This window comes from Erpetoichthys calabaricus, chromosome 8, assembly GCF_900747795.2.
Source record: "Erpetoichthys calabaricus chromosome 8, fErpCal1.3, whole genome shotgun sequence".
Classification (NCBI taxonomy): Eukaryota; Metazoa; Chordata; class Cladistia; order Polypteriformes; family Polypteridae; genus Erpetoichthys; species Erpetoichthys calabaricus.
Window position 1 is genome coordinate 85,755,360 of NC_041401.2, and position 19,443 is coordinate 85,774,802.

Consider the following 19,443-nt stretch of genomic DNA (forward strand, 5'->3'; position numbering starts at 1 on the left):
CCAGGGGCTCTGTACAATGGCTGACCCTGCCCTCTGACTTCCAAGGGTCATACAAAAAGACATTTTCCACTCAAGGATTAATGCAGCATACCAAATACCCAAAAAAAATCCAAATATGCACTTATTAAAAAAAAAATGTATAATCAGTTTAGCACTGGTTTATTGTTACACTTGACACACCCTTGATTTGCCAAAGCTGCACAATATTCTTCCCCATTTCTTTCACCAAGGGGTGAAACAGAAGTTGCTACCTTTAATGAGGAATTGACGCTCTTATTTGGAGAGATGAAAGGAGTGGGAGGTAATATATATTAAAAACCTTTCTTACTGGATCAGTTGTGTGAAATTGACTACGTACACAGCCACAGCACTGGGCAAGCACTCGATAATAACTTTCCATTCACCTGGGAGTAGGGATGTGAAAAGAACAGGTACCTTTGGTACCAGTTGATACCAATGTTTGAAAATAACAGTGCTGGTTACTTAGTACATTGGTAGAACCGAATGACTGTTAGTACTGCTCTTATTCATGACTGCAACATAGACAAATTACTCCAGAAGTACACTTATACGTAAGAAAAAATATGAACAAAAACTACATATGAAAATGGCTCACGGTGATGGTACAGCACTGCATCCACACATTGAAAAGAAAAACAGCACAACCCACGTCTGGAACTGACCTGTCTTCAAGGCAGTGGAATTTCAGCACACGGCTGTGGGAATCGTGCTTATTATTATTATTTAAAAAACCAAAAAAGCCATTAAAGAGTTACTTCAGGAACAGCTTTGTAAGCACAATGATGTGACCAATCGGATATGAGTTTTAATCATTCAGCTTGTAGTGTCACATAGTTGTAACAGTAAAAAAATAAATACATAAATAAATTAAAAAATGACGACAAGATTGATCTCTCTGAAACACAGTGTCCAAAACGGACCCTAAATTGCATCTCTGATTGCGTCAAATACGTCCAAGGATGTGCATTTAAGCATCCATTGATTTTTTAACTGGTTTATTCAGTTTGCAGTCACAGGGGAAACATTGCATGCAGCATGCCCTGTTATGCATATAAGATTGTGTACACTGGCATTGCCAAGAACAGGTGAAGCAAGTAAAGATGAGGCAGGTTTATGGTGAAGTGGCATGGTTTGCCTACTGTAGCGATGAAATGAATGAAAACTGAATTTGACCGAGTTGTTAAATATTACTCTGTACTGCTTTTTTAGCTAGCGAATGATGCAAATTGCAAATATAAATCTTACTGTAGCAATTGTTACAGAGTGATTCACTGACAAAATAGATTTTAAAAGCAAGCTGTTACAAAATCAGTTTTAAGGAGTTTATTTAAATTAGAATATCCTGAGCAATCATCCATCCATCCATTTTCCAACCCGCTGAATCCGAACACAGGGTCACGGGGGTCTGCTGGAGCCAATCCCAGCCAACACAGGGCACAAGGCAGGAACCAATCCCGGGCAGGGTGCCAACCCACCGCAGGAACTGAGCAATCTTCAAAATCTTGAATTCAACAGTACAAATTTAAGTTAGAATTTTTATTATTAGTATTGGTTTTACGCAGTATTTTTCAATACTGGGAAGAAAATGTCAGAGTAAATTTGGAATGTGCATGCAGCAAAGATAAATCAGGTACTTCATGACGATATCATTCTTTATGGACCATACACTGAAGTTTATAAAATTGCCCTTATCTGTTGTTACACTGAGGGGATTCCCATGTTTACCACACATTCAAATCTAAGCCCTGCATTATAATCTGATATTTATGAATGGCAATACTAGTTTACTTAAATGAGAGTTGTGTAACTTCTTGATGGGTATACCAGTGTTTTAAGGCTGCTGTTAGTAATGTGGCAATGAGGCGTACTGGTTAAGGCTTTGGACATAAAACCCTGAGGTTGGGGGTTCAAATCCCATTACTGACACTGTATACCCACGAGCAGGTCACTTCACCTGTCTGTGCTCCAACTGTAAAAAACAAAAGAAATGCAACCGATTGTGTTTCATATATTGTAAGCCAACCTGCATAATGACTTCAACCACATGCATAAATTTATAAGTATTTATATAGTTTAAATTTTATTACAGAAAAGGCACAACATTGTTCACTTAAATTCTAAAGGTACTTCTAATAAAAAGCAAGATTGAATTGAATACCCATGTTTGCCATGTGTACCGTGAAATATCATTGGTATTGGAAAACAAATTCAGGTATCACCACATCTATACCTTGGAGCATCTCAAAAATCTGCAAGAGAAGCAAAAGACTTTCTAGAGACATACAAGTCTCGTTTTAATATACCCTTTTTCAGACCGTTACAACTATTACACTTTCCAAACAAAATACGGGGTTTAAAAGTGAGAGGGAGAGAAAAACATTGAGAGAGAGAGACACACACACACACATAGAGAATACACAAATGAAGCCCAAACGGTGAATATCTTGCACTAGCATTCTAGAATAAACGATGCGGAGCAAACAGACGGCACTGATTAATTACATTACCAAGTGGACCCATCACTCGATTTGTGTTTTAAATAGACAAAACTAGCCAAGTGTATTTTTTCTTCAGTTGTCCGGATTACTTAAATAATACTGTTATATTTTGCATATGACTATTAATGCAACATGTTACGAAGTTCTACAGTACATCACTGTAACTATAACTTTCTAATTTAGACTACATGTACTTAATTGTAAGCATGGGATTTAAAAAGACTATTTATCAAATAACGAAGTACACCATTCACAGCAATGTTTTTCTTGCAAAGCAAAATGCTGAAGGGCAGTAAAAGAAATAACTCTGACCACGCTCTTGATATGGTCTGTTATTGGACCTCATCTCGCCTGTCAACTAAATCGTCCTAAGCCAACTTTTCTGCCACCTCCCATTGCCCGTCTGCGAACCTCACCTCTTCACACTCTTCCCTGGTAACGACACCTTTCTCAAGCATTTCGCAGAACTGGTCTAAAGTCACAGTCTCCTCGCCACGACTCAGCCGTTCTTCCAACCATCGTAGCAGAGTGCCCTCGTTACGGGCCAGCACGGGCTCGGTCACCGCAGCTCCTGAATCTTTCAAGCGGGCCACAGCCTCTCTCAGCTTCACTTGTTCGAGCAGGGCCTCTGGAGTTGGGAGCCCGCAGGCCGGTGCCCTTCCGGCACCAGCGCCTCTGCTTCCACCGCTGCCTGACTCCGCGGAGACTGGGCTAGTGCCAGCAGAGAGCTGAGCTTCGGTCTCTACATCCTCCTCCTCGCCGCTTGCCATTCCACCTGCGCTTTCCGAGTTTCCCATGTTGCCGGACTGTAGCGGCCCTGTCGGCCAGCGAACGAGTTCCACCACTTTCTTCGCTGTTAGCTTGTCCAGGAGACCACTTGGGTAGCCCCAAGAGTCTCTTCATCTGCTGTGACTACCGGGTTGTGCGTCCGAGTGCGTGCTGACGTCACCGACTCTAATTGGCCAGAAACTTGGGAAGTTGTCCTTCCCTGCAAAAGACAGGTGACGGCGAAGTAGCACTTTGGAAGGTTTTACTTGTTTTAAAATAAAAGAAAAACACGACTATTGAAATTGTATAACTAAGAGATCGAGATATTATTTGACCAAGATAATATTTTACTTGCAAAATACCATATAAACAAAGATAAATTAATTAATAAATGTGTTAGTTTTAGGGATTTCAAAGCTCCGCAGCACGAAGGACACTTAATAAAAAAAGTCACGTGGAATGTAAATTTTGCATATTCCGGGAGTTTGTTGCATTTTAATTAACATCTTACTTATTTGAAATTACTTTAGTTTTTTTCCGACTCCATTCTCACATATACGAGAAAACCACCACACATTACATATCGTTCTATGTCTAGTAATACAAAACGTGGAGCTTTTTTGGTTTCCCAGTCTATTTTCCATCCATCCGTCCTCTTCCGCTTATCCGAGGTCGGGTCGCGGGGGCAGCAGCTTGAGCAGAGATGCCCAGACTTCCCTCTCCCCGGCCACTTCTTCTAGCTCTTCCGGGAGAATCCCAAGGCGTTCCCAGGCCAGCCGTGAGACATAGTCCCTCCAGCGTGTCTTGGGTCTTCCCCGGGGCCTCCTCCCGGTTAGACGTGCCTGGAACACCTCACCAGGGAGGCGTCCCCGAGGCATCCTGATCAGATGCCCGAGCCACCTCATCTGACTCCTCTCGATGCGGAGGAGCAGCGGCTCTACTCTGAGCCCCTCCCGGATGATTGAGCTTCTCACCCTATCTTTAAGGGAAAGCCCAGACACTCTGCGGAGGAAACTCATTTCAGCCGCTTGTATTCGCGATCTCGTTCTTTCGGTCACTACCCATAGCTCATGACCATAGGTGAGGGTAGGAACATAGATCGACTGGTAAATTGAGAGCTTCGCCTTGCGGCTCAACTCTTTTTTCACCACGACAGACGGATGCAGAGCCCGCATCACTGCGGACGCCGCACCGATCCGCCTGTCGATCTCACGCACCATTCTTCCCTCACTCGTGAGCAAGACCCCGAGATACTTGAACTTCTACACTTGGGGCAGGATCTCGCTACCAACCCTGAGAGGGCACTCCACCCTTTTCCGGCTGAGGACCATGGTCTCGGATTTGGAGGTGCTGATTCTCATCCCAGCCGCTTCACACTCGGCTGCGAACCGATCCAGAGAGAGCTGAAGATCACGGCCTGATGAAGCAATCAGGACAACATCATCTGCAAAAAGCAGTGACCCAATCCTGAGTCCACCAAACCGGACCCCCTCAACGCACTGGCTGCGCCTAGAAATTCTGCCCATAAAAGTTATGAACAGAATCGGTGACAAAGGGCAGCCCTGGCGGAGTCCAACTCTCACTGGAAACGGGTTTGAATTACTGCCGGCAATGCGGACCAAGCTCTGGCACCGATCGTACAGGGACTGAACAGCCCTTATCAGGGGGTCCAGTGCCCCATACTCTCGGAGTACCCCCCACAGGATTCCCCGAAGGACACGGTCGAATGCCTTTTCCAAGTCCACAAAACACAAGTAGACTGATTGGGCAAACTCCCATGCACCCTCCAGGACCCTACTAAGGGTGTAGAGCTGGTCCACTGTTCCACCACCAGGACGAAAAACACACTGTTCCTCCTGAATCCAAGGTTCGACTATCCGACGGACCCTCCTCTCCAGGACCAACGAATAGACTTTTCCAGGGAGGCTGAGGAGTGTGATCCCTCTGTAGTTGAAACACACCCTCCGGTCCCCTTTCTTAAAGAGGGGGACCACCACCCCGGTCTGCCAATCAAGAGGCACTGTCCCTGATGTCCATGCGATGTTGCAGAGGCGTGTCAACCAAGACAGTCCTACAACATCCAGAGCCTTGAGGAACTCCAGGTGTATCTCATCCACCCCCGGGGCCCTGCCACCAAGGAGTTTTTTGGCCACCTCGGTGTCCTCAGTCCCAGAGATGGGGGAGCCCACCTCTGAGTCCCCAGGCTCTGCTTCCTCATTGGAAGGCATGTTAGTGGGATTGAGGAGGTCTTCAAAGTACTCCCCCCCACCGACCCACAACGTCCCGAGTCGAGGTCAGCAGCGCACCATCACCACCATATACAGTGTTGACACTGCACTGCTTCCCCCTCCTGAGACGCCGGACGGTGGACCAGAATCTCCTCGAAGCCGTCCGAAAGTCGTTCTCCATGGCCTCCCCAAACTCCTCCCACGCCCGAGTTTTTGCCTCAGCAACCACCAAAGCCGCATTCCGCTTGGCCTGCCGGTACCTATCAGCTGCCTCCAGAATCCCACAGGACAAAAGGGTCCTGTAGGACTCCTTCTTCAGCTTGACGGCATCTCTCACCACTGGTATCCACCAACGGGTTCGGGGATTGCCGCCACGACAGGCACCGACCATCTTACGGCCACAGCTCCGGTCAGCTGCCTCAACAATAGAGGCACGGAACATGGCCCATTCGGACTCAATGTCCCCCACCTCCCTCGGGATGTGGTCGAAGTTCTGCCGGAGGTGGGAGTTGAAGCTACTTCTGACAGGGGGCTCTGACAGACGTTCCCAGCAGACCCTCACAACACGTTTGGGCCTACCAGGCCTGACTGGCATCCTCCCCCACCATCGAAGCCAACTCACCACCAGTTGGTGATCAGTTGACATCTCCGCCCCTCTCTTTTCCTCCCGAGTGTCCAAGACATGTGGCTGCAAGTCCGATGACATGGACTTTTACACCCTCTAAACCCTTATTTTAGGCCATTTTGGACCATATTTTCTGCAGTAAATGACACCCTTATGCTAAATAGTAAACCTATAGGCAGAGGCATGACCACTGGGGGGGGGCTGGGATGGGCACTGCCCCCCCTGCGAAATGCTCTGTCTGTCCAATGAAAACTCTGGAGAAGAATAACATTTGATTTTCAAAACTGAGTTGCTTTCCAATTGGCCCGTTTGAATGTGGGGCGTATCCGTCAGTGTCTCCACCACTAGACAGGCACCGTGCTGCTCACAGTTCACTTCGCCGCACATTTTGCAGCACGTTTTGAATCTGTTGACCGCATTCTTTAATTAAAATAGCATATACGTTCCATTCTTCTTTTATTTTCTGGTTGGTAACACCAAAGGCTATGCATAGGTGGCTTATTAAAAAGCAGACATCTTCAACCTCTGTCCCTCCGAAAGCTGCTGGCTCCACGGTTGAGCCCAGCACCGCTGCTACCAACACAGAGCACAGCGCACCCACATCGGGAACTGAAACTCCAAAAGATGTAGATAAGCCTACACAATCCTCCAGCTCTGCGCCTGTGTCGGGTACTCCAAACCTCTGCCTTCAACAAAATATACAGTCCGGTCTGCCTGACTTAAATATGGATAGCCCATCCCAGCCCATTTTAATTAATTATCCCAAGCGCACATTCGGAAAGACACTCAGATGTTTTATTTAGTGCAAGCTGGTATCATTCTCGACCATGGCTTGAATATTCTGTTGTCCGTGATGACAGCTTTTGCTTTGCCTGCCACAAATTTAGTGTTTCCAATTCGGACCACGAGGACATATTCACCAAATACGGCTACACTAATTGGAAAAAAGCTCTAGAAAAAGTCGGTGGCGGCTCAAACAAACACGCGTCGAGTATCCCGCACGTCAGAGCCATGTCTGAATCACAGCACTCATCATTGGTGTGTCTTCAGCTGCATGCGAAAGCTCTTTCTCTACTTTGAACTGCATTCTCACTCCACTCCACCGAACAATGCTGCATTCAAGGAAGAGAAATTTAGTCATTCTGGCACATGAGAAAAACATCACAGAAAATCAGAATTTGCCAAGAGTAACCGCAGACTGGTCCTGTAGATAATATCCAGGTTAAACACTGGAAACTGATGTCCTATAGCCTCCCATGACTACAATAAGCCACGTTTCTGTTCTTGCTCTCATATGTTGTATGCATTTGACTTTATTGATATTTACCTTGTAGATGTACTTCTATATTTGGTCACAAAAATAATAATACAAGTTCCATTGCCTCTGTTAATTTTATTGAACGTTATGATTTTTGCTTTTATATGTTATATAAAACTATGTTGTTATTATTATTTGACCCCCCTACAAAAATGGGGATGGATGGATATTTTTTGCCCTCTCCAGACAAGCCAAATGCCCACCCACACATGATGTTCTGGTCACACCTCTGCCTATAGGTGACTTCAACAAAAAAAAAAAAATGCAAAGAAGCTGAACTTACGCAACCCATGATTAACTGACCCCAGGGATTCACCCCTTAATGAAATACATGAGGTCAAAGTTACTTCTTTACATCAAATTTTGATGGACAGCCACATGAAGTGGCGTTTTATGCTATTTCGAATGGAATTTTGCCCCAGGCCTCTAACAGCCACTCCCAGCAGGTAAAAAAAACGACCAATTTCAAGCATAAGCATGTGGGGTAACGTTTTAGACTATTTGAAGTCAGTGATTACAAATATGATGTTATTTTTGACTTTAGATCCTTTACTTGGGATCTAGCCCTCTGTGGTCATCTACCAGTCGGTGAAAATGGAACAAATTCCATTACAATCAAGGACATTTAAACTTCAAACATTTAAATTGAACCAGACATTTTAATATTTCAAGTATTATTTCATTTCTTATGAACACCTTAATTGTGGTGGCTCACGCTAGTTCAACCTTTTGTTCTTCAATTTGCTGCATCAGATTTGTTTTAAACACCTGTTGGCTTCAGTCTAATGTGTCTTCACATATTGTGAATACATTTAAAGCTTATCGCCCACCAAATTACAATCCTGTTTCTGTCATTTACTTGTTAATGTATAAATTCTGTTACAAAACTTCTGCTTTTTCATTTCAGTTTGAATTAATGACCTAGAAAATCTACAAAAATTGCTAGTACACTATATCTGAAATGTGTGATGATTCTGATCTACAGATTCTAACTACAGCTTATCTACAGATCATACCCTACTCCTCATAAGCATCAGATGTTTTTTCCATATCATCAGTCCTTCCTTCTCTATTGCCCTGGGGCAGTACCTTCTCCTCCATGTTCTGTTACTGTTTATACTGCATACAAGGGGGCTTCGCCCCCTGCTCGCTTCGCTCGCCTACCCCCGGCGTTTTGAACCCGTGCCCGCTGGGCAGCCGTAGTTTCAGACGCGCGTTGTAGGAGCTTGCATTGTTTTGAACCCGTGGTTGCCCTGCTTCTGCGGTTTGAGACGCGCGTTGTAGGCATATATCCGTCAGTTGAGCTCGTTCGGTTTGAACCCGTGCCTGCTTTGCCTGTGCAGTTTCAGATGGTGGGTCGCGTTTGGCGTTTTGTACGATCCCAAGCAGCACATTATTCATAACTTCACTCCGCAGTAGTGCCACGCACAATATGGCGGTGAGGCCTGCGCCTTCACTATGCATTAGTGCCACTCACAATATGGCGGCAACGTCTGCGCCTTCCTTATTATGTCGGGTTTTACCATGCTGTGTAGGCGCCTTTGCCTTTCGTACTTTCCCGCGTCTTCCGACGCGCGATGTAGGCGCTTGCACCTTCCGGTCTGCCTCCGCTGTGTGGTGTGGACGTTTAACTGTCGTTTTTTCTGCCTTTATATTCTGTATCTCGCTGTGCATGTGTTTCGTGCCTAGGTTTTTTTGAAGCTGTTGCATTCCAGTTTTCATCATCTGTAACCTGCTCTCCATGTGTTTGGCCCCGTTCTTTAACCTCTTTATGACGTTTTACTTTGTTTCCTACTCTGTCTTTTATTTCTGACCTCGCTTTATCCTGCTTGCAGCATGTCAGACGGTTCGTAGTGTCTCTCCCGTTTCATTCTGGGGAGGGGGGCTTTGTGTGGCGCACCTGCACCTTCCGGGTCTGCCTCCGCTGTGTGGTGTGGACGTTTAACTGTCGTTTTTTCTGCCTTTATATTCTGTATCTCACTATGCATGTGTTTCGTGCCTAGGTTTTTTTTGAAGCTGTTGCATTCCAGTTTTCATCATCTGTAACCTGCTCTCCATGTGTTTGTCCCCGTTCTTTAACCTCTTTACGACGTTTTAATTTGTTTCCTACTCTGTCTTTTATTTCTGACCTCGCTTTATCCTGCTTGCAGCATGTCAGACGGTTCGTAGTCTCTCCCGTTTCGCTCTGGGGCGGGGGGACTTTGTGTGGCGCCTGCGCACTATGTCTCCTGCGTCCACGGGCAGGTCCCTGCGTCCATATCCAGTTTACCATTCTCGGTTAGTAATATGGATATGGATATGTATATATGTATGTATGTGCAGTATGTCTTTGCTTTATAGTCCGCAGTCTTTCCTTCATTTACTGCCATACAGAATCACAATATTACTTTTTTGCTTTTTAATTCCTTTTTACTGATGACTTGTTCTGTTGTTTTTGCACATACTGTTTTAACAGATGAAGGTCTGTTTTCTGGGTTCTATAGCTGTCAAAGATTCATAGATTTAAAATGGTGACGTTCTAACATTGACTGCTGTTTCTCTTTAATTATTTAACCTGTTTGCAGCTTCCTGACCCTAATATATTAATTTGCTCATCCTTTAACTCATATAATCACTAGGGCTGTGGACACATTATAATCATTTTAATTCTTTAACTAAGTGGACACAATTTTTTATCTAAAAGCTTTAGAAAAAAAGGTAAATTGCGAATTGTTCTGTAGACCTTAAGAATATTTGGATCTGAATCAGATTTTTTTTCATATAGCTCTAACAACAGGTACTTTGTAGTAATCAGTGGCAATATCATTTAATAATGATTTTTAAGTTATAATATACAATACAATACAATGCAATTTATTTTTGCAAAGCCCAAATCACACAAGAAGTGCTGCAATGGGCTGACAGCCCCCCACCTTGACTCTCTAAGAAGACAAGAAAAAACTCCCAAAAAATGGAAGAAATCTTGGAAAAGACAGTTCAAAAAGAGACCCCTTTCCAGGTAGGTTGGGCGTGCAGTGTATGTCAAAAAGAAGGGGGTCAACACAACACAATACACAGAACAGAACAAATCCTCAATACAGTATAAAATAAACATTTTACAAGTATGGAGCAGAATTCAACAGTAGATGATATCACATAATATGATTTGGATTTGTTTAGAGTCCTGGAGACCTCAGCCATCAAGCTGCCTCCCCCCTTTGGCCATTCCACAGCTGAGTCAGAGCTGGGCCTGCCAATCTGATGAAAGGACCCCTCTACCCCATGATTCCTGCGATCCTCTATCAGGGATGACTTTACCTTAGGCAGGCAAAACAACTTGGCAGGTGGGCCGTGGCACCAAGTGCCACATTTGAGTACCGAGAAGAGAAACAGAATAGGTGAGGGTTAGTAACAAATTATAACGATCATGTTACTTATGCTTTAGTGCTAATAACTAACAACAGAGATGCAGTCTGTACAGTTAATCAGTAGCTCTAGTCAGGATATGCTAAACTGAAGTAGTGAGTCTTCAGCCGGGATTTAAAAGCTGAGACCGAAGGGGCATCTCTTATAGTAGCAGGCAGACCATTCCACAGTTTAGGGGCCCTGTAACTAAAAGCTCGACCTCCCACTGTTAGTTTATTAATCCTTGGAATCATAAGCAGACCGGCATCTTGAGATATTAATGTGCTCACTGGTTTGTAACGTCATGATAATTTCATATATGCAACATTGATTATGCAACTAATACTATAGATAGACTTTAGAACTTATTTTGTCCCCAGGGGGAAAATAAATAAATATATAAATAGATGGATAAGTAAGTAAGGAAATAAATCAATATACACACACATTTTTGTCTAAACACATACTAGAATGACTATAAAGCAAGAAAATTAGAAATAAAGAAAACATCTGACTTGGCTGTTACAGTCACAGTGAGGCATTACGTAGACGTATTGCTGTTGGTATAAAGGATCCCCAGTAGTGTTTCCTGACACACTTCTGCTTAATAATTTGCTGGCCGAAAATTCTCAGTGTTGGTGTGTCAGAGAGAGGATGTGCAATATTGTTCATAATGACACTCAGTTGTGTTTTAATTCTCTCCTTTGCTACTACCTCCAGGGGTTCCAGAATGTGTCCCAAAACTGAGCCTGCCCTTTTAAATTGCTTGTTGATTCATTGGACCTTTCTTGAAGTGATTTTACCAGCCCAGCACACCACAGCATAGAAAACTGCACTGGCCATCACACAGTTGTAGAAGATGTGAATTACAGTATGTCACTTCCCACATTAAATGAATGCAGTCTACTAAGAAAAAGAGCCTGCTGTGCCCTTTCTTATATAGTTCCACTGTATTCCAAGACCAGGCCAACCTGTCATTAATGTGGACCCCTAAGTACTTGCAGAAGTACACCACCTCTACATCCACTCCCTGAATAGAGACAGGACATAGAGGCTCATTGGTGTGACAAAAGTCAATAACCAGTTCCTTATATTTTCTGATGTTAAGTTGCAGACAACTTCTACTGCACAAAGAAACAAAGTTTGCCACCTGACTCCTATACTCTTGTCTCATTCCCCTATCAATACATGTCATAAGTGAATAATCATTTGAGAATTTCTGCAAGTGACATGACCTGGTGATATACTTATAGTCTGAGGTGTACAGACTGAAGAGACAAGGAGACAGAACTGTTCCTTGTGGTGCTCCCCTGTTGCTCACATCCGTACCAGAGATACAGTCCTTGAGTATTACAGACTGCTTTCTACCCAACAGATAGTTCATTATCCAGGACACCATAGGCTCATCCACCTGGATATCACTGAGTTAACCTCATAACAGGGATGGCTGGAGGGTATTGAACATAATGGAGAAGTCAAAAAACATAATCCTCACAGTGCTGCCAGCTTTGTCCAGGTGAGAATAAGCCGTGTGAAGCAGACAGATAGTTATACCCTCCACTCTAGTGTTCGTTCGGTAGGCAAACTGCACTCAGACCAGGTGGTCTACCACAAGAGGATTCATATTTTCCAGTACCAGTTTCTCAAAGTGCAGTAAGTTTAGTTTCTAACATATTAGACGAAATGGGTCTAAAGGACAGGATGTATGTTTCTCTTTGAAAATAAGATGCAAGATTATCTATTATGTGGTCAATTTATATTTACTAAGGTAGCAGGTACAAGGGGGAGAAAAGACAAGATACGGTGCTAATAGATTTATGAAGCGCAGTGACTACTCAGTCTGTATTACTATCAAGTTCAAACTTTATTGTCATATGCACAGTAAGTAAACACGTTTCTCTGTACAATGAAATTCTTTCTTTGCTGTCCACACCAAATGACAAAACCAACATATAAATATAAACATAAATAATAAGTAGCAGATAGATAATAAGTAACGGAGGCAGCATGAAATATAAAAACAGAATAGAAGTATAAAGTGTAATGTGCAGGTAGGTGTGTGATGGACAAGTCCAATACAGTTGTGTGAGGTAGATAGAATGAGGTGCACCATGGTTATAAACTCCAGTCAGCTATTTAGGAGTCTAATGGCCTTGGAAAAAAAAGAGTTCTTTATCCCTGAAGTCCTGCATCTCATACTTCTATACCTCCAGCCTGAGGGTTGAAGTGTGAACAGTTCGTGTTGGGGGTGGGTGAGGTCCACGAGGATCGAGGCAGTTCTCCTGCGGACTCTGCAGTTATAGATGCTCTGCAGAGAGGGCAGTGGGGTCCTGGTGATCTTCACAGCAGTCTTCACCACTCTCTGCAGGTGTTTACGGTAGTGTAGTAGTAGTAGTGTTGCCATACCACACAGTGATGCAGCTGGTCAAGATGCTCTCAACAATGCAGCTGTAAAAGTTGTCGAGGATCTTAGTCGACATACCAAACTTTCTCAGCCTCCTCAGTAAGTACAGCCACTGTTGAGCCCTCTTGACCATCTGTGTGGTGTTAAGTGTCCAAGTGAGGTCCTCAATGATGTAAACGCCCAGGTATTTAATGCTGCTCACCCTCTCCACTTCAAGCCCTAGGATGAACAGTGGCCGGTGAGGTCTCCTCTCCTTCCTCATGTCCACTATCATCTCCTTCGTCTTGTCTGTGTTGAGGGTGAGGTCGTTGTCCTCACACCATGACGCCAGACTGTCCACCTCCCTCCTGTAGGCCGTCTCATCCCCACCAGTGATGCATCCTATCACTGCGGTGTTGTCTGCAAACTTTAATTAGTTTGTTGTTAAAGAAATTCAAAAAGCCATTCCCATTATCATTAAGTAGAATTAAGTTAGTCATTTCAGATTATTTTTGTCAGGTTAGGTAATTGTTCTAAATAAACTCAAGGGCAACTGATATTTTTAATTTGTTAGGTGAAATGGAAGAAACTGGGTATTAGGACAACTGGCAAATCTACTCTAAACTTTATATGAGTGGGTCCTGCAATATCCTGTCAAGGTTTGGATCCTGCTTTGTGCCCAGTTCTGCTGGAATAGACTCCAGCCCCTGCAATCCTGAACTGAATTAAGCCGGTTTAATGACTTACATATTAAATGCAGTTGCTTTAATATATGGCTGCGGTTTTGTCAAAGACAGTTATAAAAAGGTTTTATCAGCTTCCATCCTTCAGGAAATTTACAATAAATGAAACATGGTTAGGATCAGGCCACTCAATGTCATATTGATATATTAAGTAAAAAATAGTTTATAAAATATTACATTACTATCTCTCTGTATGCATATTGCATAATGAGCTAAAGATTCAGTGGTACAGTATTTTGGACTGATGTGCAAAATTTATGATTTCTGAAAAACAATAATTTAATACACTAATGCATTTTTGAATTATGTAATACCAAATATAAATAGAACAGAATGTCATATTTATATGTATCTATCCATCGACTATATTAGCCCAACTTGTTCAACATTATTTTTTTTTACAGATATACAAGGAATAATCTGCAGGGAATATAATATGTTTCCTCTGTTAGAGTAAATGTAGTTTCAGTTTGATAGATCAACCAAGTTCAAGCAGCCGCAAGCTGAGCAGATCAAAATCTTATGCTTGACTACTGACAACATTCAGTAATATTTCTGTTGACCTTGTGGCATTTATCAAGTTTGTTTACATTGTATTCACTGGTGTTGTACACTAAAGGTGAAATCATTCTGTGTATTAAACTACAGTATATCAGTCATAAACTAAACGCATTTAATGCATGGTAGGGTGACAGATTGTTACAGCCCCTTCCTGCAGCACAAGGCAAAAACTAACATCAAATGAGATGCCAGCTCATTGTGCAGCACAGCCACTTATACTTACTTATGCTGAAACAATTTCTAGTCTCGAATTAACATAATTTATACATCTTTGGGATATGTAAGAAAATCAGAATTACCAGAGAAAACCCAGGTAAACACACAAAGAAAATGTGAACTCAACACAGTGGAGTGACTGGGCCAGAGATTAAATTCAGCAGATGTGTCAGGATAATAAGCAACTGCCACACAATGCTAACTGCAATGTAGATTAAAAAAAAAAAACTTTTTCATTATTAAATACATAGACCTTTTAATTGCTAAAAGAAAGCAGAATTAGAGTTAAATCATCTACTGAGAATAGAAGTTATGAATTATACCAGACAACTGTTTAATAAAAAAAGCATAACAATATCATTTTTTACAATAGTATAAGAATAAAATGTTTTTACACACTGTATTGATTTTAAACATTCAAGTTGCTCAGAGGTACACAGTCCTCAGTTACATTTCCTATACAAATGATGAGTTATTAATGTTGCCAGAGCTTTAAGTGAAAAGTTAGACGGGCACACAATAGACGAAGAGATGAGTCAGTTGCATTAAGCAGACAATGTGTGGAATGTGCTGGATTTGTTTGCACCACACCAAGATTTGCAAATTCTTTGCTACTTACGCTCCTTCGTAAATTTAGTTTACTGCCTAATGTTTACAAAAGTGGTCCATTGATTATTTTTAGTCATTAATTTTACGCTTCAGTGAATTAAAGAAACTAGCATAGTTTGATTATTTCAATATCATTACTTTATTTCGACATCATAGTTGTGTATTTATGGTAAAAATTTATCAGAGTTTGATAAGATTAGAACTCTAGGTGCAGTAATAACAAAAAAGAAAAGGAACAATTCATGAAGAGAAAACAGATTAGACCAGTGGTTCTGAAACTCGGCCCTAGGGACCCCCTGTGGCTGCAGGTTTTTACACTGTCTTGGGAATAGAAAGTTGCATAAATAAATTACGATATAACAAACCTTCACAGCTCAAATACCTCTATCTAGAGAAGCTGGCCCCAGATGGTTGGCTAGAGTTGCTGCTCCATTGCGCAACTTAACGGTACTTTGTTGTACCAGTTTTGATCTGTTCGCTATTTCTTTCCTCTTTATAACTCTAGTTTCTCATCCTCCTGCCAGATGTGTGCTTATCAAAGCCAAATCTCCAGGATCCACACTTACTTATGGTCTGTATAAAATGAAATTTACCTTCTAGGCTGGTCTCTCAAACTAGTACAAGGGAACACTGAGTGATTAAAGACACCACCTTGTCTGCATCTCTAATTATATTCCTCTGACTAAAAATCCCAAGCACTATTTATTCTTAAGCAGCATAATGTTTTCTAATGACAATAGTTTTAATTACCAGCTAACTTTTTGAAATTATAGTTACACTGCCTTCTTGTGGTCTGGAGGTACAGTATGCATAACAGTAATAATATTTCTTTACATTTATATAGCACTTTTCTCACTATTCAAAGTGCTTCAGTTGAGTGGGGAGTCATTTCAACCACCACTAATGTGTAGCATCCACTTGGATGATGTATCGGCAGCCACATTAGCTGTTAGGTGGTGAAGTGGTGAGAAAGATAGCCAGTTAGAGATGGGATGATTAGGAGACCAGAATTACTAGGCCATGGTGGGAAATTTAGTCTGGACATTGGAATATACCCCCACTCTTTACGAAGGATGCCCAGGGATCTTTTATGATCACAGAGAGTCAGGACTTCAGATTTATATCTCATCCAAAGGATGGCACTATTTTTATAGGACAGTGTGCCCATTACCTCACTGGGGCATTAGGATCTACATCAGTGCTTCCCGATTCATTTTACCCTCGCACCCCCTGTGACGGACGAGGCCGATTGAAAAAATATATGAGGTTAACACAGAAAAACAGATCACCAATTGAAGCTTTATGAATAATGGATACTTTATTCACAGCTAACAAGAGGGTGGAAAGAGCAGCCTTCCACACTTCAACCACACAAAATACAAGTATGAAACGATGTTCTTTATAAAGAAATTTATAGAAGGAATAAATAGTTTGAGAATTTTATGTTGTTTAGGTTCTTTGACTTTTCTCCTGCCTCTTCTTTAAATTATCTCTTCGAAACGTGGTTCTTTATGTGTTAATGAAATGCGTAGGTCATTTTCGGGGTTCAGTGCGTTACGATATTTATTCTTGATGTACAGTAGAGATGAAAATCCCGATTCACTTTCAAAGGACTTCAATGCTCTTTTTGCAAGAGTTGAATACCGAGTTTGAACACTGCACCAAAAGGTTTTGAGTGAACTGGACTCGTAAAGCAGCTTCATTGCTTGGCATGCTTGCATCTCAATTAAATGTGCTTTGTCTTCATCCTCGTCTCTCATCTTTTCTAATTTGAAAGCAAAGGGGTTGACGATCCAGGTTTCTGATTCTTCCAGATCTCCCGGGCAGAAATAACCATCAAATGACTCTTTCAGGCTTTCCAGGTGCTGACTGATTTCTTCTTTGACACTGTCTTTAAAATTTAAGCTGCTGCACTCCACAATGACTTCGTCCAGCGAAGGAAAATTTGCGAAATTCTTATTCTGGATACGTAAACTCCACAACAACAACTTATTCCTGAAAGCATGCAGCTTGTCGCAGGCGGTCACAATATTACTTTCTTTTCCCTGAATCGAACAATTCAAATCATTGAGATGTTGGAAAATATCTGCCAGGTATGCCAACAATGGTGTAAAATAGGGAAATTCGAAAGAATGCAGAAGGTCACATTTCTGTTCTCGTAGAAACTGTTGGATTTCCTTTCTGAGCTGAAAAAACCTTGTCAAAACTCGAGCTCTAGAAAGCCATCTGACCTCCGTATGAAATAGGAGAATAGAAGCATCATCATTAAGTTCACTACAAAACGCTTTGAACAACCTGTGATTCAAAGCTCTTCCACGAATAAAATTTATAATTTTAACACACGAATCCATTACGTTTTTCAAAGTAACTGGCAAGGTCTTCGACACAAGAGCTTGACGATGAAGGATACAATGAGTAACCGTCACCTCTGGTACTTCATTTCTTACAAGAGTAACAAAGCCAGATCGGTTTCCTAACATAACAGGAGCACCGTCAGTACAAATAGATCCAATAATTTACAACGGAATCTCGTTAGTATTGAAAAAGCTTTTCACCGTATTGAAAATATCCCTTGCGGTTGTCGTTGTTTCGAGTGATTTGCAAAACAGGAATTCTTCCTCGATGACATTCCCCTTTACATAACGAATGAAGACGATGAGTTGGCTACAATTATCGATGTCTGTCGATTCATCTAACTGAATTGAGATCTTGACGGAGGAAACTTTGATGTCCGAAACCACTTGATCGAGAATATCAGCGCCGATGTCATCAACCCTACTTCGGATAACATTGTTTGACAGAGGAATCTGTTGAACTTTCCGTGCGGCCTCTGCACCCAGGATAGTCTTCACTATATGTAAAACACACGGTTTGATAAGAGTCTCTGCAACAGTGTGCGGCTTTTTCATTTTTGCCACTTCGTATGCAACTTTGAATGATGCCAGAAGCAGGGGCTTATCCACAGGAGCGAACCCTAACTTTGGAAGCGTTTCTTTAATGTCGTAGCATGCCCTTTTAGCCTTAAAGGAATTAAGATCATTCCCTTCTCTCATGTTTCCACCATGTTTAACTTGGAAATGTTCACCGAGATTTGATGACTTCAGGTTGGAATTGGAAAATATTGCATTGTAAAGCACACACTGCGGTCTGTCTACTCCATCAATAATTGTTTTGGTAAAGCCATACTCAGTGTAATCCTCCTTCCATTTTCTAATTTTTTCGCGACTAGCCATGATTAAATGAACGGTAAAAAAGTAAGAGCGAAGCGTCGGTGACTTATTGAGGCAGGCAGGTGAGAGCACAATAGCACGTGGGCTCGATGTAGTGCGCGTCAAGTCGATCTGAAAATGCGCAGTTAGATTCAAAAAAATATATCTTTATTAGAATTTAGTCTTTAAATTTCTATGGTGAAGAAAAATTTATGCAGTGATGACTGAATTTAACTTACATTCCTACCAAAGATATTTCTGTTGACTAAATAAAACTTACTTATATTTAAAATTTAAATAGAACTTGAACAGATACGATAGTTCATAATACCCACGCAGCACTAAGTGCACGTAAGAGCGGAAGTCATCTGTTTTAACAAGCAGCGTATTGCACTGATACGAAATGGCCTGCCCATTTAATTATTTAGGAATGGATAGATAAATTAAGATTTTGTACAAATAATGTTTTTCATTTTTCTTCCTCGATGGATTCTGGCACCCCCAGCAACAGCTGCTCGCGCTGATCTACATTCACGCCACAGGATAGGCACCCCCTGCTGGCCTCACCAAGACATTTTCCAGCAACAACCTAAGCTTTCCTAGATGGTCTGCCATTTACTACAAGTACTGGTCGGGCCTGAGCACGCTGTAATTCATGTGGTATGGCTGCTATGTTTCCCTCAGCCATTCAGCATGCACACTTTATCAAACCTAGAAGGCACTCTTACTATTACATTCCTTGGAGTACATACAGTAAGCTTAAGGGATTAGCCCAGGGATGGCCAACATTGGTCCTGGAGGACTGCAGTAGCCTCAGGTTTTCATTATAACCCAATTGCTTAATTGGAAACCAATCCTTCCCATTTTCAGAACTTATTCA

The 19,443-nt window shown here is 42.1% G+C and overlaps 1 protein-coding gene across 1 annotated transcript in view; it reads right to left on the reverse strand.

Annotated features, from left to right (window-relative positions):
- Positions 1-3,462, reverse strand: part of zzef1 (zinc finger, ZZ-type with EF hand domain 1) — a 281,144-nt gene extending 277,682 nt beyond the window's left edge. Inside the window, exon 1 of the mRNA XM_028807021.2 lies at positions 2,936-3,462. Coding sequence (XP_028662854.1) covers positions 2,936-3,316 — 381 coding nt within the window. The 5' untranslated portion in view covers positions 3,317-3,462. The remainder of the gene's footprint in view (positions 1-2,935) is intronic.
- Between the last annotated feature and the right edge of the window lie 15,981 nt (positions 3,463-19,443).